Source organism: Balaenoptera physalus (genome assembly GCF_965194825.1).
Source record: "Balaenoptera physalus genome assembly, chromosome: X".
NCBI lineage: Eukaryota > Metazoa > Chordata > Mammalia > Artiodactyla > Balaenopteridae > Balaenoptera > Balaenoptera physalus.
Window position 1 is genome coordinate 92,140,721 of NC_138903.1, and position 26,099 is coordinate 92,166,819.

The following is a 26,099-nucleotide window of genomic DNA, read 5'->3' on the forward strand; positions in this document are numbered from 1 at the left end:
ACTCACTCCTCCACGATAATAGGGGCCTCTACAATAAGCAGACACATTTTACTCAGTTAGCTTTGAACGTCCAAAACTCCGAGATCCAAGCTGAAGGAGCCGTAATCAGGTACTCTTGGCTTTTTATATCCAAAGGACCCTAAGTATGCAGTGACAACGAGTGATGCTCAATGTCTGTTCTGATCCTTGGCCAGGTGTTGGAGGAGGGGTGCTCATGGAAAGGGTGGGTAGTTCAGGATCATTCACTCCCACAACTGGGCATTTCTGTGACAGTGGTACGCTCCTATGTAAAAGTCACATTTTCTAATTTTTCAGCCACTGAATATGGTAGCAGTGTAATCAGAGGAGAATCTGCTGAGGCTATTCATCTTTATATCTCTAATCCCGAGCACCTTGCTTGGTCTACAGTAGACACTTAGATAAATACCCGTCTTTAGATTGAAGTAATAAATCCAGGATAGAGCAGAATTTTTGGACAGCAGCACCACCCAGTGTCTATGTTGGGAGACAAAAAGGAGAATCCAGTAGTTACTTGAAAGAACTAAATATTCAAGGTCATTTTCTGGATACTCACCCAGAACCTCAGAGCATTAAGGTAAAATGGAGATAGTACTATGTCTTTAGCTTGCACGCCATATTTTCCATAAGGCTCATGTATGGTGGTAGAGATCTACATAGCAGCAATTACTCTCTCCTCAAGCATTTCTCAGGCCTTCCCCACTTCTCTCCATTTTCTTTTCTATGCTCTTGTAGCACGATGTGCTAACTTGAGAGTTTTGTATGTTCATTGGAGGAACTGTTAATACAGAAAGGCACGCTCATTCAACAAATAACATTCATTGAGTAGCTACAACGTCCCAGGCATTAAATATAACAAACACCAGTGTTTCCACCACTCAGATTTGGATGCTCTTATATTTAGGTATACTTACTTTGTCTTTTTTTTAAGGAATAAAAACATTACAGAAAAATTGAGGTTTCCTTGACCTTCACCCCATTTCCATTCCCCTCCCACTTCCCCAGGGTTACTCCTATCCTGAATATGATATGTAGTTTCTAGCCCATTTTTCTTTCACTACAGATTTATGTGATCTGTTTCCAGGAGCAACATGGAGCGTTCTGTGGACCAGTGCTCCAGGTGTAAGACTGAATTTCTATATCTCTTGGGGTTGACAGCAAGCCTCAGACACTCACCTCCCCACCCCTAGCCGAAACTTCAAAGTCTGTCTTGAATCTATCTGCCTCATATCCATCAGAACTCATCAATGTCCAACCCCACTTGTGTCAGTCACCACAAGAACCCCCATATCCCCACGATACCCCTCAACTCCCACATTCTAACTTCCATAAGGCTGTGACCACATTCTCTCTTCAGTTCACTTCTCACACCCCTTCCTTACTCCTAAAACGCAATGCAACCTCAATAATTCCTCCATATCGCCACCCTCTTCTCTGAATGTGCCTTTCATTGTCTCGCCTTAACAGAAACCAGGCTCTTCCCTGAGGACTCTGTGTTCCCTGAAGCCCACTCAAGAGAAGTAGATGATTTTTCTCTCCCATCACCATTGTACCATAGAGCCTGAAGCTCTGGTAAATGTCTTCCTTGCTTCTCACTGCTGCCTTTAGAGCATTCCTCTCCCACATCCCTGAAAACCTCCAGCTTTTGACAGCTTGTGTCACCAACTAGACTTCATTGTCATCATCTACCAAACTTCAGTGCTCCTCTCCCTTCTTTCTCAAAGATTTTAGCTCCTGGAACTATATCATTCCCAATGGTAGTAGTCCTGTCTTAATTCCTGGTGAGCTCAAGAATGATCATTCTGTTACACTGGCTCCTTCATGTCTCCTTCATGACATCGACCTTGACCCCAACTCAGCTATTCATTTGCATGGCCATACCCTAGGCCTTGTCACAGCAATTACAGCAATCCCTTCATAATCTCAACTTCAAACATCCCTCTTTATGACCATCACCTCCTCTTTTTCCAGCTCATTCCCTTTGGTACCCAGACCCCACTATCCTTTAACCTCACAAAAATTTCCAGTCCATTGGTTTTGCCAGATTTCACCATCTCTCGGTCCCTTATTGTTTTCTCTCCCCTCCTTCCCTAGTTCAAATGTCATGCTCAGTCTTTATAATCACTCATTGACATATACCCTCCAGTCTCCTGCCCCTCTTTCACTTTGTTTGCTTCCCTAGCAAAATCATAACTCTAGCTAAGTCCAAATACACCTCAAGGAGCCTGAACTCACACAGCTAAACCTGGCTAGAGGAAAATACACAACCACAAACTTTTGAATTTTGACCTCTCCTCAGGCTATCAATATGTGGTACGATACTCTCTCGTGATGCTGGGCAGCAGCAGAGAGCTGCAGCTCCCAGTCAGCCACACGATTACAGTGTAAACAACTGATACTGATACACTTCCAATCATTCTGTACCCATTCAACCATTCTGTTTTTCACTTTCAGTACAATATTCAGTAAATTACATGAGATATTCAACATTTTATTATAAAAGAGGTTTTGTGTTAGATGATTTTGCCCAAATGTAGGCTAATCAATGTAAGTGTTCTGAGCACGTTTCAGGCAGGTTAGGCTAAGCTATGATGTTGGGTAGGTTAGTTGTATTTAATGCATTTTTGACTTATGATATTTTCAAGTTACAATGGGTTTATCCAGATGTAGCCCCATCATAAGTTGAGGGAAGTCTTTAGATCTCTTTCTCTCACACCAGTTCAACAATATCACTACCATCTCTCGCCCCTTTATCACCACCATCAATGTTGTGCTCTCTACTAGGTGGTTTCTATCAGGATACCATCATGCTGTTATTTCTTATCTTCACGTAAATACATTCTCATCATTATATATGGAATATATATATATATATTCTCTTACTCCACTTCTGCAACTGCTAGCATCTTATTTCTTTGCTGCCATTTTTCTTTACAGATGTATGTAGTATACACCTCCACGTGCAATATTTGAACATGAATATTTGAAGGCATCGTTTGAACCAGTTCCTGGTCTAAGACCACATTCCCCTAGGCTTTCTACCTACATCAACCTGGTGTCAAGAGGGAGCCCCAGACAACTTTCCTTCCATAGCCCCCTACCCTCTCTGCCTGCTCTCCACCTCACTCACTCTGCCCCAACCATGGTCTCTCTGCTGTTCCTCAAACAAGTCACAGTCACTCTTGCCTAGGGCTTTTTCAATGTCCATTCCATCTGTCAGGAACTTTCTTCCCTCAGATATCCACTTGGACTACTCCTTCACCCCTTTGTAATAGTTGTCTCTATTCACTGTTTCCAATGTTTCTCCTCCTTCCTATTCTCATTTGAACACATTCCAATCAGGGGTCCACCTCCACCACTCCACTGAAATTGCCATTCTCAAGGTCATGACTAATTTCTACATTGAGCAATCCAATGGTCAATTCTTAATCCTTACTGGACCTATCAGCAGCATTTGGCACAGCTGATGAGCCCCTCCTCCTCAGTTCACTGTCTTCAGTTGGCTTCCAGGACCCCACGTTCTCCTGGCTTCCTCTGACCTCACTGGCTGCCTCTTCTCAGTGACCTTTACTGGTTCCCCTTCTCCTCCCCAACCTCTTAAAATGGGAGTGCCCCCGGGCTTGGTCCCTGTTCTTCTCATTTCTATCTACACTCCCTTGGTGATCTCTTCCAGTCCTATGCTGTAAAACACTTTCTATACTGATAACTCTTAAATTCAAGTCTGAAGACCAGATCTGTATTGCTGCCTACTCAGCACCTCCACTCAGATGTCTAATAGACATCTCAAACTCAAAATGTCCCAGATTGAATTCCTAATCTTTTCCCCCCAAACCTGCTCCTCCTACAGCCTGCCCCATCTCAATTGATGGCAATTATATCAGTCCATATGCTCAGGCCAAAAATCTTGACATTATCTTCAATTCCTCCCTTTCTCTCCCACTGTACATCCAACCCATCAGGAAATCATTTTGGTTCTAACTCAGAGTGTACCCGAAATCCAATCATTTCTCAGCATCACCATTGCTACATATAAGGTCTAATCCACCATCATCTCTCATCTGAATAACTAAAATAGCCTTCTAAGAGATCTCTCTGTTTTCATTCTTGATCCTCCATGGTTTATTCCCTACACAAAAAATTTAAGTGATCATTTTTAAATATAAATGAAATCCTTGTACTTCTCTGCTCAAAATCCTGAAAAGATAGCCAGTTCCATTCAGAGTGAGAACCAAAGTCCCTACAAAAGCCCTACATTTTCTGGCTCTCCATTATATCTCTAACCTCCCCATCTGCTCTCTTCCTCACTCGCTCTGTCCCATCTGTGGCCTCCTTACAGTTCCTCAGAAAAGCCAAGCTCACTGTTGCCATAGGGCCTTTGGAGTGCTCTTTTCCAAGTTATCCATTTATTTAAATTCTCTCACCTCCTTCAAGGCTCAAATCTCACTATTTCAATGAAGCCTATCTGAACTATCCTATTTAATACTGCAACCTGCCCATCCCTATTCTATCTGTCTTACCCTGCTCTGCTTTCATCATTCTCTAACACACTATACAACTTATTTACTTGCTATGCTTATTGCTTTATTTCAGTCTTCCCCCATTGAAATGTAAAGTCCACGAGGGAAAGATCTCTGTTTTGTTCACTGATTCTAAGTACCTAGAATTGTGCACAAAATGAAGATTTGTTAAGTGAATTGTTTTCTCATGATTTTTGCTTCATGGTAAATTATATCACACTGTGTGTAATCATCTACAACTTGATTTTTTCACCCATTATGCTTTTTTAGATTTATCCATGTTCATGCTATAACATATGTATATCCATTTTAACTGGTATATAATATTCCCTTATATGAATAGTTTCCTTATGCATTTCCATTTTTGTGGACATTTGAGTTGCTTCCTTTTTTTCTATTACAAACAGTGCTTCAATTAGTATTCTTGTTATAGCCTCCTATTACTCTATAAATGTGTTTCCTAGAAGTGGAATTGCTAAATGACAGAGTATGTTCATCTTCAACCTCACTGGACATTGCCAAATAGCTTGTCATAGTAATTGCACCAATTTACACACATATCAGCTATAGAAGAGTCCCCATTTCCCCCACATTCTTGCAGATAAGTATTTTTAAATTTCTTTTTATCAATCTAACAGGTGAAAATGAGCATCTCCCTAGTGTTTGAATCTGCCTTTCCCAGATTATTTCATGACATGAGCACTTTTTATAGGTTTTCTGGCCAAACTCATTTCTTCTTCTGTGAATTACCTTTTGATATCTTTTACCCATTTTTCTTTTGTTTGTCCTCTTAATATTGCTTCTTATGGGCGCTTTACATATTCTATATTCTAATTATTTGTCTGTAACATATTTTGCAAAATTTTTTCTGCAATCCTATTTTGTTGGTTTGGTTTACAAACCATTCCTATTTGGTTTGCAACAAGTGTAACTGGAATAAACCTGTTTAAGGAAAGAACAACTTTTGGTGAACATGCAACTCTACTGGTGGGAAAGTATCCTATTAGGCAGGTATTGAAAAGGTTTTACTTAAGTATAAAATACATACAGAAAAATGGACATATCTTAAGTGTGCATCTTGATGAATGTTCACAAAATGAAGACACCCATATAACCAGCCCGCAGATCAAGACCATCCTTTATCCATCAATTATCCATCCTTTCTCCACTCTTTTGCAGTGCCACATCCTTCATAAATCAATTTCCTGTATATGCCATTTCCAATTTTGTAATCAATTGTCAAGTTCCACAAAAATGGGCCTGTTAATATTTTGATTGGAACGTTATTGGACTTATGGATTAATTTGAGATGAATTGCTAACTTATTGACATGAAGTCTTCCCATGCATAAATGCAGTATTGTTGGGAGACCCAATCCACCATGGGCCCTGAGCATCCCTGCATTTTCTTGCTGAGTATGCCAAAAATGCAAGTCCCTGAAGACTGTTTATCTGAGCCATTTCTCAGGGTCATGTTTGCAGTAAAGGATGAAGAAGTATCATCTCCCCACAGACAAAGAGCAGGCTTGCTTCTACTCTCCATAAAATCAGTGGAGCTTCCAAACTCATTGTTCCTCTCCTGTAATGCAATCCACTATGTGTGCAGCCATCTATCATGAGTCCTTTACATCATCCTTGTGGGACTTGGGGGAGCATTAGGAATAGATGCAAACCAACATGAAGCTCTGGTTACTGCTTTTGTTGTCAATAATAAAGTCCTTAGTCTCTCACCCAAGAGTCTCATGTCTTATGCCAGAATCCACGAAACTAGGGCAGGCTAATGTCTTAGCTTGTATATAGGCAAAATCCCAGACCCTGTGCAGGTCTTGACAAGTATATTTCTTCACTTTCAGATATTTTTAAAATGTCCTTTAGTACAATTTTATACTTTTATGCGTAATGGCTTGTTCATATTTGTTAGCTATCTTTTTAGCTGCCTTATAGATTTGGGGGCTACTGTGAATGGGTTATTTTTTCTACTGAATTTTATAATTGGTTGTTGAATTCTACATCCTTTTAAAACATCACTAGTGTAGCTATTCATATGGAATAATGTATTCTTCCCTCAACAGACTGTTGGCTTCTCTTGAGAGCAGAAACCATGCCTTATTCATGTCTGTATTCTTCCAATGAAATATTTAGTTCAATTAACATTTATTGAACATCTACTATGTATCAGTTGCTAAATAAGGAGTGAGAGGCCTTTAACCATCAATAAAACAGGGTACCTGCTCTCAAGGAGTTTATAAAATGTGAAGAAGACCAAAACATCCACAGACTATTACCATTAAGAAAGTTATATTATGCATGATAGCAGAGATATAAACAAAGTACTATGGAAGTAGGGGCAATTCAATGTGATTTGGAGGATTATAGAAGTTCTCGTACCATATGGTGTATTTGAGTTGGGCCTCACAAGGTAATCAGCATCCAGACTAGTACAGACGGAAAGCAAGGGAAGGGAGATGACTTCTCATACCATGCCTGGCATTCAAAGTCATCCACAATTTAGCCCCAAGCTATTTTTCTGAACCCAGATGTTTAGTCCTCGAGGAGATAGGAACTAGCCTCTTATCCGTTAACCCTTTCCCAAACTCATAATATTTGAGTTCCCACCTGTTGCTTTACATTGTAACACACTGATTAAAAGCAGAAGATTTAGGATCAGATAAATTTGGATTCTGGCCCAGGCTCTATAATTTACTGACTATGAGATCTTGGGCAAATGAAAACTAGTAATGGTGCTTATCTCACAGGATTGTGTGATAGATTAGATAATTCTTGTAAAGCTTTGGTATAGTACCTGGTACAGAGTATGCACTCAGTATACATTAACTGTTATGAATGGTAACTCTATTTTATCCATCCCTCTGGTATTAATTCTCAAGTCAATCAAAACACACTTAGTGTATATCCACAATGTGTAATAGATTGTATTAGATATCATGGAGAACACAAAGATGAATAAGACCCTTCCTCTGCCCTCAGTGACCTGTCAAGTAAAGGATATAAAATATGTACACAAATAATCATGAGGCAAGGCAAATTAAAATACCTGGATTTTCTCTCTGGCCCTCCATAGCATGAGGAAGTTGGAACATGATCACCAAGATTACTTCCAAGTCTAACATGATTGTATGACTTCTATGATTGTAAGTGCTACATCAAGGTTACTAAGTACCAGGGGAAAGTGGAAAAGAGGTTAAACCTGATTCTACCTGGAAGAGTCGGGGATGCCTGCAGAGAGGAAATGACATTTGAATTGTGTTGTAATAGACGGGTATCATTTGGTGAAGGAAGAAATGGGAGGAATAGAATTCCGTGAAGAGAGAAAAATAAGAACAAAGGGAAGTGTAGGGCACACTCAGGGAATACCCAGTAGTCTTGTATGGTTGGAACATTGGGATTCATAATGTTTAAGTAGGGAAAAATATGGTGGAAGCAGTAAACTGGTGTTAGATCATGGAGAACCTTGAATGTCATGTTAAACCATTTGGATTTTATCTATAAGCTGTTCACATTGGAAGGTGGTAAAGAGATCTGTTAAAAAGAGTTGTGGCAGTTGTTCAGGTGTAAAATAAAAAGGGGCTGAACAAGGGCTGCGGGTCTAATAACAGAAAAGAAAGGACAGAAATCTTTCAGCATTTTCTTTTTTTTTTTTTTGGTCGCACTCCACGGCTTGTGGGATTTTAGTTCCCATACCAGGGATCAAACCAGGGCCCTCAGCAGTGAGAGAACAGAGTCCTAACTACTGGACTGCCAGGGAATTCTCTCAGCTTTTTTGATATACTACTTTGTGTGTATTATTGAATAATTTTTAATCAAACATTTCTTCACTGCAGGAACCATTCATTCATTCTATAAATATTTATTGAGTACCTACTATATGCAAGACACTCTTCTGGGCACTGGAAATACAGTGGTGAATGAAAGAGTCAAGGTCCCTATATGTTAAGACTCTATCTGTTGAAAGTATCAAAAAGTGATGATACCACTGGAAGTGGGAAGACTAGGTTCAGGTGGGTAGGGGAAAATAGAAAGTTCAATCTTTGACATATTAACTTTGGGATGCCTACAAAATATCTCAGTGGAAATGTCAAGTAAGCAGTTGGATATAGACATCTTGAGCTTTTTTTGTGCTCCATCCCACAGTTCTTCTCCATTAACATAGTAATTTGTTTAAGGTGAAATGTTTACTTTTTGAAAACTTGATGAATGATTGGCATCTTTATAGATAATAGTATATTATATTAATCAATATATATTTTGTTACAATGACTATGTCAATATGAGGGAGCAACACATATAAACTGATTTATTAACACAAGGTGTATATTCTTGCTTAAAACAAAACAGAAGAGCATTACCTATAAGAAACATATTAAAATCCCATTCCTGAGAATCCTCTTTATTGTTAGCAATTTTTTAAAATTCAGCAATTAGTAAAAATCCAACAGAAGATATGTTAGACACTATGAAAAATATTATGAAACTTTGAGAAACATTAAAATTAGAGTCTCAACCATTGTTTTTGCTTACATTAAAACTCAACAGTTACTTTTGCTCAAATTAAAATCTCAACAATAATTTGTGTAGAAAATAAAATCTCAGCAACTATTTTGGTAGATATTGATAAGAACAGTTAAGAAACTCTTGAAGAACAAAAATGAGGTGGGAAGACTTTCCCTATCAGATAGCAAGACTCATTACAACGTTACAGTAATTAAGGCAATGCCATATTGGCACAAGATTAGACAAATAGATAAATGGAACAGAACAGAGAGGCCACAAATATTCCAAAGAATATATGAACACTTGACATTTGACAGAGTTGGCATTATGAATGAGTGGGGAAAGGAGAGATTTTTCAACAAATGATATGGGGCAATTGGGTACTTGTAAGGAAAAATAATGAAATTGGACGTCAATTCTCACACTCCATACAAAAATTAATTTCAAGTATATTAAAGACCTAAATGTAAAAGGCAAAATTATAGAAATTTCAAATGTTAATAAAGGAGAATATCCTCATAGTGTTGGGATAGGGAAGGATTACTTTGAAAAGACACAAAAAGCACTATGGATAAAGAAAAAAAGATTGATAACTTTGACTATACTATAATTAAGGACTTCTGTTTGTTGAAAGAAACCATCAGGAAAATGACCAAAAAATAAGAGACAAAGTGGGAAAAGATATATGCAACACATATAAAGGACAAAGAAATAAAGTTAGAATATATAAATAACACCTACAAATTAATTTTTAAAAGGCACACTACCCAATAGAAAAAAATTGGCAGATGTATTGAAAAACTGCTTCACAAAATAATAACTCCTAACGTCTGATAGACTTATGAAAAGATGCTCAAGAGAAGAAAAAGAAATAAAAGGAATCCAAATCGGAAAAGAAGAAGTAAAACTGTCACTGTTTGCAGATGACATGACACTATATAGAGAGAATCCTAAAGATGCCACCAGAAAACTACTAGAGCTATTCAATGAATTTTGTAAAGTACCAGGACACAAAATTAATGCACAGACATCTCTTGCATTCCTATTTCTAACAACAAAAAATCTGAAAGAGAAATTAAGGATACAATCCCATTTACCATTGCAACAAAAAGAATAAAATACCTAGGATTAAACCTACCTAAGGAGACAAAAGACCTGTATACAGAAAACTATAAGACACTGATGAAAGGAATTAAAGATGATACAAACAGATGGAGAGACGTACCATCTTCTTGGATTGGAAGTATCAACAACGTGAAAATGACTCTACTACCTAAAGCAATCTACAGATTCAATGCAATACCTATCAAACTACCAATGGCATTTTTCACAGAACTAGAATAAAAAAATTCACAATTTGTATGGAAACACAAAAGACCCCGAATAGCCAAAGCAATCTTGAGAAAGAAAAACGGAGCTGGAGGAATCAGGCTCCCTGACTTCAGACTATACTACAAAGCTACAGTAATTAAGACAGTATGGTACTGGCACAAAAACAGAAATATAGATCAATGAAACAGGATAGAAAGCCCAGAGGTAAACCCACACACATATGGTCACCTTATCTTTGATAAAGGAGGCAAGAATATACAATGGAGAATAGACAGCCTGTTCAACAAGTGGTGCTGGGAAAACTGGACAGCTACATGTAAAAGAATGAAATTAGGACACTTCCTAACACCATACACACAAATAAACTTAAAATGGATTAAAGACCTGAATGTAAGGCCAGACACTATCAAACTCTTAGAGGAAAACATAGGCAGAACACTCTATGATATACATCACAGCAAGATCCTTTTTGACCCACCTCCTAGAGAAATGGGAGTAAAAACAAAAATAAACAAATGGGACCTAATGAAACTTAAAAGCTTTTGCACAGCAAAATAAACCATAAACAAGATGAAAAGACAACTGTCAGAATGGGAGAAAATATTTGCAAATGAAGCAACTGACAAAGGATTGATCTCCAAAATATACAAGCAGCTCATGCAGCTCAATATCAATAAAACAAACAACCCAATCCAAAAATGGGCAGAAGACCTAAATAGACATTTCTCCAAAGAAGATATACAGATTGCCAACAAACACATGAAAGAATGCTCAACATCACTAATCATTAGAGAAATGCAAATCAAAACTACAATGAGGTATCTCCTCACACCAGTCAGAATGGCCATCAACAAAAAATCTACAAACAATAAATGCTGGAGAGGGTGTGGAGAAAAGGGAACCCTCTTGCACTGTTGGTGGGAATGTAAATTGATACAGCCACTATGGAGAACAGTATGCAGGTTCCTTAAAAAACTAAAAATAGAACTACCATACAACCCAGCAATCCCACTACTGGGCATATACCCTGAGAAAACCATAATTCGAAAAGAGTCATGTACCACAATGTTCAGTGCAGCTCTATTTACAATAGCCAGGACATGGAAGCAACTTAAGTGCCCATCGACAGATGCATGGATGAAGAAGATGTGGCACATATATACAATGGAATATTACTCAGCCATAAAAAGAAACAAAATTGAGTTATTTGTAGTGAGGTGGATGGACCTAGAGACTGTCATACAGAGTGAAGTAAGTCAGAAAGAGAAAAACAAATACCGTGTGCTAACACATATATATGGAATCTAAGAAAAAAAATGGTCATGGAGAACCTAGGGGCAGGACAGGAATAAAGACGCAGACATAGAGAATGGACTTGAGGACACGGGGAGGGGGAAGGGTAAGCTGGGACGAAGTGAGAGAGTGGCATGGACTTATATAATTACTACCAAATGTAAAATAGATAGCTAGTGGGAAGCAGCCGCATAGCACAGGGAGATCAGCTTGGTGCTTTGTGACCACCAAGAGGGGTGGGATAGGGAGGGTGGGAGGGAGGGAGATGCAAGAGGGAAGAGATATGGGGATATATGTATATGTATAACTGATTCACTTTGTTATAAAGCAGAAACTAACACACAATTGTAAAGCAATTATACTCCAATAAAAATCTTTAGAAAAAAAAAAAAAGAATCATGTACCACAATGTTCATTGCAGCATTATTTACAATAGCCAGGACATGGAAGCAACCTGAGTGTCCATCAACAGATGAATGGATATAGAAGATGTGGCACATCTATACAACGGAATATTATTCAGCCATAAAAAGAAACAAAATTGAGTTATTTGTAGTGAGGTGGATGGACCTAGTGTCTGTCATACAGAGTGAAGTAAGTCAGAAAGAGAAAAACAAATACCATATGCTAACACATATATATGGAATCTAAAAAAAAATGGTTTTGAAGAACATACAGGCAGGACAGGAATAAAGACGCAGGCATGGAGAACAAACTTGAGGACACGGGGAGGGGGAAGGGTAGGCTGGGACGAAGTGAGAGAGTGGCATTGACATATATACACTACCAAATGTAAAATAGATAGCTAGTGGGAAGCAGCCACATAGCACAGGGAGATCAGCTCAGTGCTTTGTGACCACCTAGAGGGGTGGGATAGGGAGGGTGGGTGGGAGACGCAAGAGGGAGGGGATAATGGGGATATATGTATATATATAGCTGATTCACTTTGTTATACAGCAGAAACTAACACAGCATTGTAAAGCAGTTATACGCCAATAAAAATGTTTAAGAAAAAGAACAAAAAAAAATCATTAAAATCAAATGAGAGGCCATTTTACACCCACCAGGTTGGCAAAAATTTTAAAGTCTGATAATAACAAATGTTGCCAGCAGGTGGAGCAATGGGAACTGCTAGTAAGTGTAAATAGGTGCACAGCATTAGGAAAAGTTAGTCATTAGGAAAAGTTAGGCATCATCTAGTAACATTGAAAGTGCCCATACCCTATAAACCAACAATTCCACTCTTAGGTAAATATCCTAGAGACGTCTGTAGTTATATACACTACTAAGAATATTCATGGTAGCATTGTTTTGTAACAGTCAAAAACTGGAAACAAGCAGAATGTCCCTAAAAGTTTTCATGGATAAATTGTGGTATATTCACACAATAGTACCTACAAAAATAAAAGTGAAATAACCAAACAACAGTGAGATACCACTATACACATACTTGAATGGCCAAAATTCATAACACTGACAACATCAAATGCTGGCAAGGATGTGGAGCAGCAGGAATGCTCATTCATTGCTGATGGGAATGCAAAATGGTATAGCCACTTTGGAAGGCAGTTTGGCAGTTTCTTACCAAACTAAACCATATGCTTACTATACAATCCAGCAACTGTGCTCCTTAACATTTATCCAGAGGAGTTTAAAACTTACAGCCACATAAAAACCTGCACACAGATGTTTATAACAGCTTTATTCATAACTGCCGAAGCTTGGAAGCAATCCAGATGTCTTTCGGTAGATGAATGGATAAATAAACTGTGATAAATCCTGACGATGGAATTATTATTCAGTGCTAAAATGAAATGAGCCACAAAAAGCCATGGAGCAACCTTAAATGCACATTACTAAGTGAAGGAAGCCAATCTGAAAAGGCTACATACTGTATGATTCCAACTATATGACATTCTGGAAAAGGCAAAACTATGGAGATAGTAAAAGATCAGTGGTTGCCAGAGGTTGGGCGGGGGGGCAGAATAGGCAGAGCACAGAGGATTGGGGGGGCAATGAAACTACTTTGTATGATACTATAATGGTGGCTACCTGTCATTATACATTTGTCCAAACCCATACAATATACAGCCCTAAGAGTGAACCCTAAGGTAAACTGGACTTTGGGTGATAATGATGTATCAATATAGATTCGTCACTTGTAACAAATGTACCACTCTGGTGTGGGATGTTGATAATTGGTGAGGCTATGTACCTGTGGCAGCAGGGCGTATATGGGAACTCTCCCATACCTTCCTCTCAAATTTGCTGTGAACCTAAAACTTCTCTAAAAAACATCTTTTTAAAGTAAATTTATCACAGTTTAGAAAAATGAAATAACTACAACTACCTGCAACAATATGGATGAATCTCACAAATAATATGAAAGAAGTAGTCACAATTCCAAGTACATAAAGTATATACAGTTCAAATATCTGTAAAATAAAACTGTGCTGTTTAGGGATGCTTATACGGAATGTTAGGGAACTGTTGACTGAAACTGCCCTCCCTGGCCAGGCAGGATAATAACTGCTTGCATGAGTTATCTCACAACAGGAGGTCCTGATAAGGAACATAGAACTGACAAGCTACAGCCAGCCAGAAGAATTCAGGAGGGGCCAAAAGGAGGGAGGACATGCCAGCCCATAATATGTTCTGCCAACCTCCCAGAAACCTTCACGCTGGAATCCATCTTGGCTGAGAGATGCACACGCCACCAGGAAGGACCCTGAGTCAGACCAAATATGGGCACAGGCAAGATGACTGGCCAGAGACAACCCAGAAACTAACCCCACCACCATAAACCCTGAGACTGCAAGCCATGTGGCAGAGCAGTTCTCCTGTGTTCCCTTACCCTGCTGCCCAGGTGCTCCTCCCCAGTAAAGTCTTTTGCTTTGTCAGTATGTGTGTCTCCTCGGACAATTCATTTCTGAGTGTTAGACAAGAGCCTACTCTCAGGCCCTTGAAGGTGTCCCCCTTCAGGGAACAAGAAGATAAATCTATAAAGAAAAGTAAAGAAATGATATCATAATAGTCAGGATAGGAGTTATCTCTAGGATGGGTGGAGGAATGTTATCAGTGAGGGGCCTGGAGTGCAGGAGGACTAGGGGTGGCGGTTATCAAGATGTTGCATCTCTTGTTTTGGGTGGTCATTACATGGGCAAGAGCTTTATAAATGTTCTTTTAACTGGCAGTTCTCTTCTGAATGTTTCTCTTTTCCTAATGAAATAGAAAGTAAGGTCATGAACTGGGACTGAGGATGGGGGAGGAGGTGTTGAAGATTTGAGGAAAAGGAAGATGGTATGAAAGGAACAGAGAAGTTGGAGAGTAAACAGAATAGGGAAATACAGTATTTTTTACCTTATTCTTTTAGGAAAACTTTTCACTTTTTTCCTGAGTTATCATGCTTTTTATCTCCTATATAACATTATTTTATTAACTTTAATATACTACACTATATGCAGTTATCCCAAACACATTGTTAAATTATAATGCTGTTTAATGTTTAAAACTAAATGTTAAAAGCAAAATTAAGTCTTCATAAACCATATACTTATGATAATAGCTGTAATACATTAGTTACTTACTATTTCACCTTGAGCGTTAGGAAGCTGATGTAGTTTATATTTAGACAAAAATACACAGAGCTCAGACAGGGATTTTTATTCTTTTTCTTTCAACTTTTTGTACCAAGTAGCTTTAGTGTTAACTTCTATATTTTATAAGTTTTAAACAGACGTAGGTTTTTATTACCTCTTCATTTTATTGATCTCAAGTCCAAAGGCCATTTTTTAAATGTCAGAAAATATAATATTAACACCACAAAACTAAATATTGATATTTAAAATTACTAGAAAACCATTACACTCTTAAATTTTACTTAGAAGATTTAAATGGGGAAAGTTGATTGGTCTATATAATTTTGGAATTTTACCTAGGTTTTTATATGAATCAATTTGTAAAAATAAACTATTTCAATTATAACATGCTTTAGTTGTAAATTCATGTTTATAATTGCATAGCTTCAAGTATTAACACACATAATGTAAAGTATTTAAAAAGGCAAATATAGTAAATTTAAACAATTATCACTAATGTAGCTTTAAAATATGCCATGAGTTTTCATTTTCTAATATTCTGTAATAACAGTGCCAGTGTCATAGAGATAAAGCTCTTAGTCTTTTAAAAAGAATTTGAATCTACAAATATTGAATCTAGAAATATTAAAAATTGCAACTCAGATAGTTCAGGAAAAAATACCATGTGTGTGTAGACAGAGAATGAGTGCTCAAATAATAAAGCAAATGGTGTAAAATGTTAATAGTAGGTGACTTTGGGTAAAGGGTTTATGGGTATTCTTTAAACTCTACTTATGCTGGCAACTTTTCTAGAAGTTCAAAATTATTTCTAAATAAGAAGTTAAAATGAAGAACTGACACATGGACTGACACAGTGACATAAGTGGAAATGGACAGTGTACTTGGAAATAAATGCATCTCTTGAATAAAAAAATTGGGGGAGTACGATAGTTTATCCCCTTCTTTTCAGCTTGAAAACCAAAGCCATTAGCTAAGTAATGATTTTTGTAAATACTTTTTTTCATTCTGAAAGCTAGCCTTTAAATAGAAATAGCTGCTCTTCTACTTTTCCTTCCCTTGTACAAACTCTGTGTTCCCCATACTTGAATCTGCAAGCAGAGTACTGTCCCACCCCATCTAAGTCTGCACAGGGATCAGACATGGGAACTCATCTACAACGATTCTGGACCAGCCATTTTCTGTTGACCTTGCTGGCAAATGCTTTCTGATCTCATATTGCTTATAGCTGTGTCTTTTATTTCTTTGATATTCAGTGAGGAATCCCCACAGCTAGGATCTACAGTCAGATCATTATAAATGACAATTTTGGTTTGGTAAGGAGGTGCAAGTGGAGATCATTACAGGATATCATCTATAAGGGAAAAACTGCAAAATATGTCATCTTGGAAATCCTCAAAATTCCAGAGTTAAGATGAATCGGACCATTAGGCAATGTCTCTGTGAAATTTCAGATCCTACAGTGTTGTCAACAACAAACATGTCACCAATAACACAAACTCATCAAATGTCCCAGTTGCAAGTCATCTTTAATTATTGTTATTATTATCATCAGCAGCAGCATCATTATCATTAGCACAAAACTAAATCCACTAATAAAGCAAAAACCACACCCCAAAGGCAGGTCTTAATGACAGCGAATCAATAACATTATCTTCATGTACAAGGGACAGCACCCTGAGGATAAAGACCATATCACAGCTTGATAATCAATTCAATAATTCAGCCAACATTATTGAGCACCTAAGCACAATGGGAGATTTAAAAATGTGTACAAGAATCCCTGCTTTCAAGGAGTTTTACAGTCTAGTAGGAGGTATTGAAGAACATCAAGAACACAGGACCACATGAAATCAGTGACATAATGGAATCAGTGCCACATATGAATATTGGAGAGGGGCATCACACGAGACTAATGTCACATTCAGTTAGGGGCAATCAGAAAAGGCTCCTTAGAGAAGGGGGCATCTGAGCTGGGCTTTGAGAAACTGGAAGGATTTTGGCAGACCGGCATGTGGAGAATGGGTATTGCAGGTGGAAAAAATAGTGTGGGCCAAAGCATGGCCATGGGAAAGCTAGTGGCATGTTTGGGGAGGGAACAATAGTCCAGTTTGGCTAGGATATAGGATCTATGTAAGTGGGAACGGTGTGATAAAATGCTACAAGTTTTATGGGGACCATATTTTGAATGGCTCTGAATGACAGGCTATAATTTCAGATCTTTAACTTATGTCACAGCAACTATATTTATCCACAGCAATAAAATATGCAATTATTTATGAAGAGATATAGTCATTTCAGTTCCAGATTTCTTAGGGAAACTCAAGTGGTTTCTAGGCAATGTTATTGCCTTGCTATCAAAAATGTCCCAGCATTTAACACCAATCAACCTATAGTAGAATTTTCTATTCTGCATGCAACTAAACCTCTTCCCTCAAAGTCTATTCTTCCCATCCATCCAGGACCACACTTCTTCCCACTCCCACCAGTTCTTGTGGCACATGATCAGTTGAGGCAAGTCTAACTCAGGATTTCCAGCCATAACTGCTACCCTGAAACTAGTACCCACAGCCTTGAGAAGTGAGAGTGGTGGTGGCAGGAGTAGTGAACAATGTCATGAAAATGTACCCATCTGAGAAAGTCTACGGAATCCCCATCCTAAGAGTCAAGCTTAGTTCTCTGAAATTGGAATTCCTGGTCCTACACTCAGTTTGGTCCAGAGGACAACTGGAGGGGTCCCAGAACTCACAGTGCCTAATTAAGGTCATCTTTTAGAGTTTCCTCTTATTCACATCTTTTAGAGTCAGTGAATTCCTTAAAGGAATGACATTTCATGTGGGTTACAAATTACTTAAAGGCTTCCTGGGTCTCAGCCTGTTGAAGCTGTGGATAGACCAGGGTGAATTTCTTTTGCTAACCAAGGAACACTGTTGGCTTTGTCTTTGCCCAACAGGCTGGTAGTTGGGAACTTCTCGAGTGCACTGACAGTTGAAAGATGCTAAAGAATAGTTGTATTAGGTGACCAAGCTAAAGAAGTAAGCTATTTAAACCAACCCAGGAAGGCTTAGAATAACAAGCTGCCATGGCCACACTGCCTGCAGCTAGTCAGTCTTTCAGCTCTTTCCTGGAACGATACCTCCTCTGGAGGAAGTCATGGATAGCAGTAGTGATCCCCCATGTCACGCTGGACCTTAGGATGACCAGGGAACCTCCACGGTAGATCAGGAACACCTTTCGGCCCCGAGTGTCCCACACATCCTGGGCAGAGGCCCACAGGCTTGGCATGCTCTGCCAGCCAATATGGGACTGCATATTGGCAACTAGCACAATCAGAGGATACAGAACTAGGCAGGTGATTGTTCCATTGACACTCCCAGACACCAAGGCAGGAACCCAATGGGGCAGGCCTTGCTCTGCCAAGCTATCCTGAATGGGATCCTTGAAGGAGAAATACAGAGCACTCCCCAGGCTGTTCCTGAGAAGGACAGGCCAGAAACCGCGATAGTAACCCAGCGACAGCCGCCCCCAAAGCCCATAAGAGTGGAATTCCTTGAGAATGCTGAAGGTGCTGGGAAAGCGAGCTTGCTTGCGACCATCCTGGAGCACATTTTGCACCCTTTCAAAGGGGCTGAGTGCCACAGCCTCCACTACACCAGACATGAGCCCTGCAGCCCAGCGGTGTCCCAGGGAGTGTGGCCCAACAGGGGAGAGACAATACAGCAGGCTATCATAAGTCCCAAACAGCAGAGTCCCTTGCAACGTCTTGGAGAGAAGAGGCGGGTAGATTCCCCGGTAGAAGTATTGAGGGCCTTCATGCCAAAGCTGCCGCACAGCCTCTGACACCGCCACAGCATGGATCTGTTGCCGGAACACAACCTTATAGATAGGAAAGGTCAGAAAAGTAGACATAAAGTTGGAAACGGCCCCGAGGGCGTAGGCCTGGGAGTGCCAGCTTCTCTTTCCTGGAGACTCTGTTCGTGTCCAGTGCTGAAGCTCCTTCCCAGGAGAGTGGTTCTGTTCCCCCATGCTGAAGATAACTGGGTGCAGAAGGAAGAGATTGGCAAGAGTGGAAAAAAAAAGAGGTTAGACTGACCAATGAAATCTGTTGGTGAGCATTTTCATTGCTTAGTTAGAAACAGAGTTCCAAGAAACTCAGCTCTAAGGATACAAGCAACTTGGGGGGCCAGTTTCTGAGAAACAAGCGCGCTCTTAAGAAAGAATTCATCCACTTTAAATTAAAACAAAGGCAGTGAGTTTTGCTGAACAGAGACACCTCTACAGTGTTTTTCTGATCCAGCAAATAGTCTCATATTCAAAGAAGGTTGAAGGTTGAAGAAAATAAAATTGGGAAAGGAGGGCTCCAAAACCTTACTGCATTCACCACATGAAATCTTGCATTTGATAAACTGTTAAAATAATAGGTTGCTATTCTCTTTCCAAAAAGTGGCACTATCTTGTAGAGACAGAAAGGCATTCAAAAGTTGTAGTCCAGTACTTTCTCTAAAAGTTGGTAGTAAATTTAGGGAGCGGGGAATCTCCTTGCCTCTCTTTCTGCAGATTCCTGACGATGTGGTAGCTGTTTCATGGCAACACCCCGCCCCCCTCTCCCAATTGAGGAACAGAAAGATTAGCTGTTCCTGGAAGTTTAGCATGAAAAGGCTCCGTACCTGACAGTTTCCAAGCTTAACCTTGTAGACCTGTAGCTATATAACAGTGCAGGGGTTCTCAGCATACTTGCTACTGACATTTGGGGCCAGATAACTCTTTGTCATAGGTGCCTGCCCTGTGCATCGTGCAATGTTTAGCAGCATCCTGGCCTCTACTCACTGGATGCCAGTAGCACAAGTTGTGACCTACCCAGCTCTGACAGACAAAAATATCTAAAAACATTGCCATATGTCCCCGGGGGGTAGGGAGGAGGTAAAATTGCCCCTGGTTCAGAACCACTATACTAGAGGGAAGAGGCCGTTCAAGGATTCCAAAATATTGCTCCCACCCCAGAATGGTCTGGGAGCAGATGGAGTTGCATGAAAGGTAACTGGGGAGCTAGGGTCCATGAAGGAAATTTGGGATCAAGAAGAAATGAATGCTCAGTGCAGATCTGAGAACCTGAGGGAGTTTGTCAGGAAGGAACTAGGGGTGAGAGGACAGGGTGTGCTGTGCCGGGGATGGTGTGTGGAGGAGAGGAACAGGAAGCTGTGTGGGTAGGAGAGGCGGGAGAGGGGGACAGGGCACGATGGTCGGGCAGGGGACTCACATCCAGATCGACAGGAAGCCTGGTAGGAACCGCAGACCCAGAGGTTTCACACAGAACCCTGGGCTGTGTGGTCCCAAGAGGAGAGGGGTGTTGAGGCTCTAATTACGCTAGCCTGTTCAATAGAAACAAAGGGGTCCCACAGGCTGAGGCACTGAGGGAAGGCTAGAAGCCAGGCACTGCAAGAAGCCCCCTGCAGCCTTCCCTGCGCTGCCGCACTCAGAACCTTCCTTGAAGTGCTTCTCCTTCCAGAATCACCCCCCTTAAGCTCCTCCCTGGTTCTTGCTCCTGTTGCATCCATGACTCCACAACTGACCTTACAATCCACCTCAGCCACAGTCTCTCTAGGTGGAGGGGGGTGGGGCACAGTCTCCTGTGCTCTGCCACCACCCCTCCCCCACCCCCAGCAGTCCAGGTGTGCCTTAAGCCTCAGTTCCTTAACCCTCATGGCCAGAAGGAGGCTGGGAGAGCTCCTCTGCCTTGGACCCTTTAGCTGAGAAGTGGCCAGGAGCAAATGCTCAAGAGGCCCACTCCTTGCATCCCTCTGGGGCACTTCTGGGCCCCTGGCAGCCACCTCCATCTCTCTGGAGCCAAAGGGGACCCCTCCTGCACCCCTGGGCAGGAGGTAGCTCCAGTCAGGCCCCCAAAGCCACAGGGGCACCTGATATTACCCAGCATTCCTACCAAGGATTTCTTCCCCAAGTTTTACCTGCACCTACGTAAGGTCAGGTGGCGAGGGAAACGTTTGTCCCCTCTTCTATCTCAGAGTGCAGTAATGTTCCACTTCCTCCCGACATTTTCCTGAGTAACCTGTAAACATGTGTCCACTGACTGCATAGGGAGGGCTGATTTAGCAGAAAGAAAACTGGGCTAGAATTTGGCAGACCAGAATTCTCAGTGCCAGTTCTCTTATCAACTTCTCGTGTGACATTTAGAAATATATTGACATCTTGGAGTGTAATGCATCTCAGTTATAAAGTTAGCAGACAGGGAGGAATGCTCTCTAGGCATCCTCATACTGTGCATGTGGCAGGCAGCTGACGTGGGGGAATTCAGGCCAGTATTTGATAGAGGAATTGTGCTTTTTCCATCCCGGGTTCCTTCTGCCATTTTTGCCAGTCATTTTCAGGGATTAAAGCTGAACAATAATTTAGAAACAATTTACCTTAAATATCTGTCATCATTTTATAAATCTAATTCTTCCTGTTTTATGGGGGAGGAGAGTCTACTTTACTCCCATGTGTTTTTCCGTTAAAATGCCAGCCTTTGGGGGCAGACAGACCTGAGCCTGAATTCTCCCTCCACCACTTGCTTAGTTGTGTGACCTTAGGCAAGACACTTCCTCAGTCTCAGTTTCTTCAGCTACAAACTAAGGACAATAGACCTCCCTCAAAAGGTTGTTGCAAATATTAACAAAATAAAATGAGATAAAGTGGTTGACCATCCATGGCATGGTGGCCTCAGTAAACAGTATTTTTTTAAAAAAGATGCTTCCCGACCTCATCATCTGTGAGGATGCTGCAGACACTCCTGCAGAATATTCAGAACCAGATGAAGTGGTATCTTGTGTTCACATGAGAGGCAAGGAAGACCTTTCTTCTGTGAATGCAAAGGTGTTATATAAACAATCCAGGACAGCCTGGCCCCTTAAACAAGAATTTCTAAATAGAGGCCACAGAATGAGTCTGGAGTCAGCCTACAGCAGTTACCCCCTGGACCCCATGATGTGCCTCCTATGTGTACAGCCTAGTAAAGTGAGCCAAGGGGATTCCAGACTCCCCTGGCCAGTCTAGCCCAGATGCACAGCTTGCATGACTGCGCCAAGATCCAGCCCTACATTTCTCTGTTCATTCCGGCATCCTTCAGCCAGTCCTTTGGCCAGCTCACAAACACATATTGATCATCTACGAAATCACTGTAGGTAAGTCACTGTGGAGCCAGAGGTGAACAGGAATTGGTACCTGCCCTCGAGGGCTTGGGAATCTACTGGAGGAGACAGGTCAACCATGAGCTAAACTATACTGGGAGGTAAAATAAAGCATACACTAATCAAGGTCAGAGCAAAACGTAAGAGCAATTTATTTCACCTAGGATAGGGAACAGCCAACAATTTCTCTGAGGAGGGGCATCTGACTTGATCCTTAACCAATGAGCAGGCTCTCGTTAGGTGGAGGAGTGACGGCAGGAGTTCTAGGCTGAGGAAGAGGCCTAAGGCACAGATGCCTAAAACATGAGTGGTACCTGGCTCTGGATACAGGCTGTGGGAAGAAGAGAGATCTGTGGGTGACAGAGACGAGTGGATGTAAAATGAGGGCCTTGTTTGTTTTCCCCACTGCAGTGCATTATAGCATAAAGATACAGTCTCTGGAGTCAGACAGCCCTGGGTTTGAATTTCGCTGTGCCACTTCCTAGCTTTATGACCTTGGCCAAATCTCTTCCTCTCTCTGAGCCTCAGTATCCTTATCTGTAAAATGATTGTCATGAAGGTTTCATGTTATGAAGTATGTAAAATGCTTAGTGCATTACCCGGTATACAAGTTGGTCCATAAATTATATTAGTAGCTTGATTTTAAAAAATGAGATCCCAGTAATATAGGTAAGATTACAACAACATTGTTTTAAAGGCTGAAATCAGTCTAATGCACTGGGTCATCTGCAGAGTACATTTTAAATTATTTGTTTGAAATGAACTTATCTACGAAACAGAAACAGAATCACGGACATAGAGAACAGACTGGTGATTGCCAAGGGGGAGGGGGTTGGGGGAGGGATGCAGTGGGAGGTTGGGGCTAGCACATGTAAGCTTTTACATATAGAATGGATACACAACAAGGTCCTACTGTATAGCACAGAGAACCATATTCAATATCTTATGATAAACCATAATGGAAAAGAATATATTAAAAAACAATGTATATATATGTATAACTGAATCACTCTGCTGTACAGCAGAAATTAACACAACATGGTAAATCAACTATACTTCAATTAAAAAATACTGATAAACAATAAAATGAAGGAAGATTTTTTTTTAAATTTCTTGTTTGGAAGACAACAGAGAAGAGTCCTTCATGGGCTTTGGAGTCTGACAGCCCTGGACTAGAGTCCCAGTGCCTGCACTTACAAAGTGTGTTAACCTCCCTGAAACTCAGTTTTCCTATCTGCAAAATGGGATAACAATGCCTGTCTCAACAGCGTTGCTGAGAAACTTAAATAAGATAACAGATGGAAAGTTCCTGGCACAGAGGAGGCAGGCAGCCAAGGGCAGTTATTGTTGCTTCAACTAATAGCTTTACCTCTCTAACCTTCAGGCTTTTTAGGTTTCTTTGTTGAAATTGGAAAATGTGGTCTCATTAGAGCCATGAATTGGAACACACTCCCACACACGAGGCCAGAGATCAGGGATGCCCTATATCTAATTGGAGCTAGCTTAGCAAATCCGCTTCCCAGTCTTGTAGGAAGAGACCCTCACTTTGTTCTAATGGCCCAATCCAGGCACCTGTACACAATCTGTTTCCTTCCACTATTTTTTGTCAGAGCTATAAGATCTATTCTTTGTCCTATTTGATCCCACACCCACCAGGTCCAACTGCAGATCACCTACTTTGGCGATGAAGCCAATTTAAACACAGAACAAGAATCTGCAAGAGACCCAGGGTCAGATGTCATGATATTGGGGAGCAGAAGCAAGAGTCTGAAGGAAACCCTAGAGCTGCTGCTAGCATCACCCCTGATTGTGTGAAGTGAGCCTTCTCTTTACTTCCTACACCCTCCACCCTCCAACCCCCCACACTCTTCCATCCACGAACAAGCCCACAGTCCTCAGATGGAAGATGCTTCATCTCCAAATGTGCATTGTTTACTCCAAGGGACTCTAGGTATTGAGGTAGTCAATAAGAAAGCAGAAAGGAGAAGGTGAAGTACGCAGGTCGAAGACAACCCAACAGCAGTCGAAGGGCATCAGATTGTTCACTTGCTTCGACGCATCAGGAGTCAAGAACAAGCCCTGAAAGGGGCCTCCTAACCACAATCTACCTAAGGGAAGTAAGACCTGCTCTTCAAGAACCAGAAATCATGGAAAATGGTACAGATTTCTCTGCCACTGGCTTCACAGCCCATTCACTCTGGACAGCCCTGCGTGCCGTTTCCATGGAGTTGCTCCTTCTCTGGAGCCAGTGATGCCAAATCCAGCAAAGGAGAGGTCCCCTCAAGAGCTCACAGAAGGGCAACCTAGCAACGTGTCCTCTAGCTAAGAAATGAAAGAGCTATATCAGCGGCAGAGAGCTGTAGTTCCGGGGTTAGGTCAAATTGTGCTTCATTTCTCACACTTCTTCCTCAAGTACAAGTTGAGAGAGAAAATATTAGGAAGAAAGATTGTAGGGGAGTGGTCCTTAACCATTTCTGGGCCACAGACTCATTTGAAAATCTACAAAGCTAAGACTCAGAAGAATATACAGAGTCCAACTTCTACTCTTTGCAAACAATTTCAGGAAGGACCCTAGATAGGAAACTCTGCTCCGGAGTTACATTTCACGACAGATATGGTATGGACAGATACATTGGCCACAGCCCCATTTACTTATTACCACCAGCATAACGTGGTGTCTCCAGCAGTTGTTCACAAACCTCTCTACACCTCAGAATTAACTACAGCACTGGTTAAAAATATAAATCATCCTCCCCAGCCCTAGTCCTAGTAAATCCGAATTCCCCAGAGGTAGAGCTTAGGAATCTACATTTCTAACAGGCTTTTAAAAATGATTCTGAGGCAGCCAGCCTTGTACCCGTACTTTGGTTAACAGCATGGATTCTGGTGTCAGGGAAATGGGATACAAGTTTTGGTTTCACCTTGTAATTTCAGGCAAGTCATTTCACCTCTCTGAGTCTTATCTCCTTTGGGGGTCATAAGATGTAAAAATAACTTTTTACTTAAAGAAAAAGCAGGCAACTTGTTGTAGTGTAAAAATGAGAAAGAAAAGTGTCTCAGTTTCCTCTTCTGTACAATAGGTACCATAAAAGTTCCCTACCTTTTCCCCACTGCCCTCTTCCCACTGCCTCCCCAAGCCCTCTCTCAGCACTACCAGCACACCAAGACTGCTGTTGAGCTGATTTAAGACCACCTGCTTAAAAAATGCCCCCAAGGCAGCTCAGCGGGGCAAATCGTTGGCATCTGGAGAACAGACTTGGGTGTAAAACCGGATGTTGATACTTATTTGCTGTATGATGTCGGGCAAGACGCCTAACCTTTCTATGACTGTTTCCTCATCTGCAAAATGGAGATGATGGTCCTTGCTCACCAGTTCTATATAGTAGTTCCAAGTGGGCCTTCCCATCTCCACTTTGGCTTTGGCTTTTCTCAACTAACCCTCAATCTGAGGGTAGAGAGGAGTGTTTACAAGGGGCAGCCTTTGAAATCAGTCAAGTCGACTTGGGTGTGAGCTCGTAGCTCTGCACTTCCTAACCATAGTGACTGGATGCTTAAGTCCCCTCTCTGTTAAATGGGCATATGCTACTCCTTCACAAGGCTGCTGAGACGAATAAATGAGATGTCCTATGCTACTCCTTCACAAGGCTGCTG

General features: G+C 40.9%; 2 protein-coding genes across 4 annotated transcripts in view; one reads left to right on the forward strand and one right to left on the reverse strand.

The window, feature by feature from the left end:
- PLP1 (proteolipid protein 1) overlaps window positions 1-26,099 on the forward strand; it is a 345,526-nt gene that overhangs the window by 177,124 nt on the left and 142,303 nt on the right. The gene's annotated exons all lie outside the window — the stretch shown is intronic.
- The window catches only part of SLC25A53 (solute carrier family 25 member 53), a 52,615-nt gene continuing 43,293 nt past the window's right edge, over window positions 16,778-26,099 (reverse strand). For 2 of the 3 annotated variants that reach the window (XM_082447704.1, XM_082447706.1), the window contains one exon: window positions 16,778-19,304. In XM_082447704.1, the coding sequence (XP_082303830.1) occupies window positions 18,373-19,293 (921 nt within the window). In that variant the 5' untranslated portion in view covers window positions 19,294-19,304 and the 3' untranslated portion in view covers window positions 16,778-18,372. Of the gene's footprint in view, window positions 19,305-22,020; window positions 26,041-26,099 lie in introns of those variants that run through there. The other variant, XM_082447705.1, reaches the window with a different exon arrangement.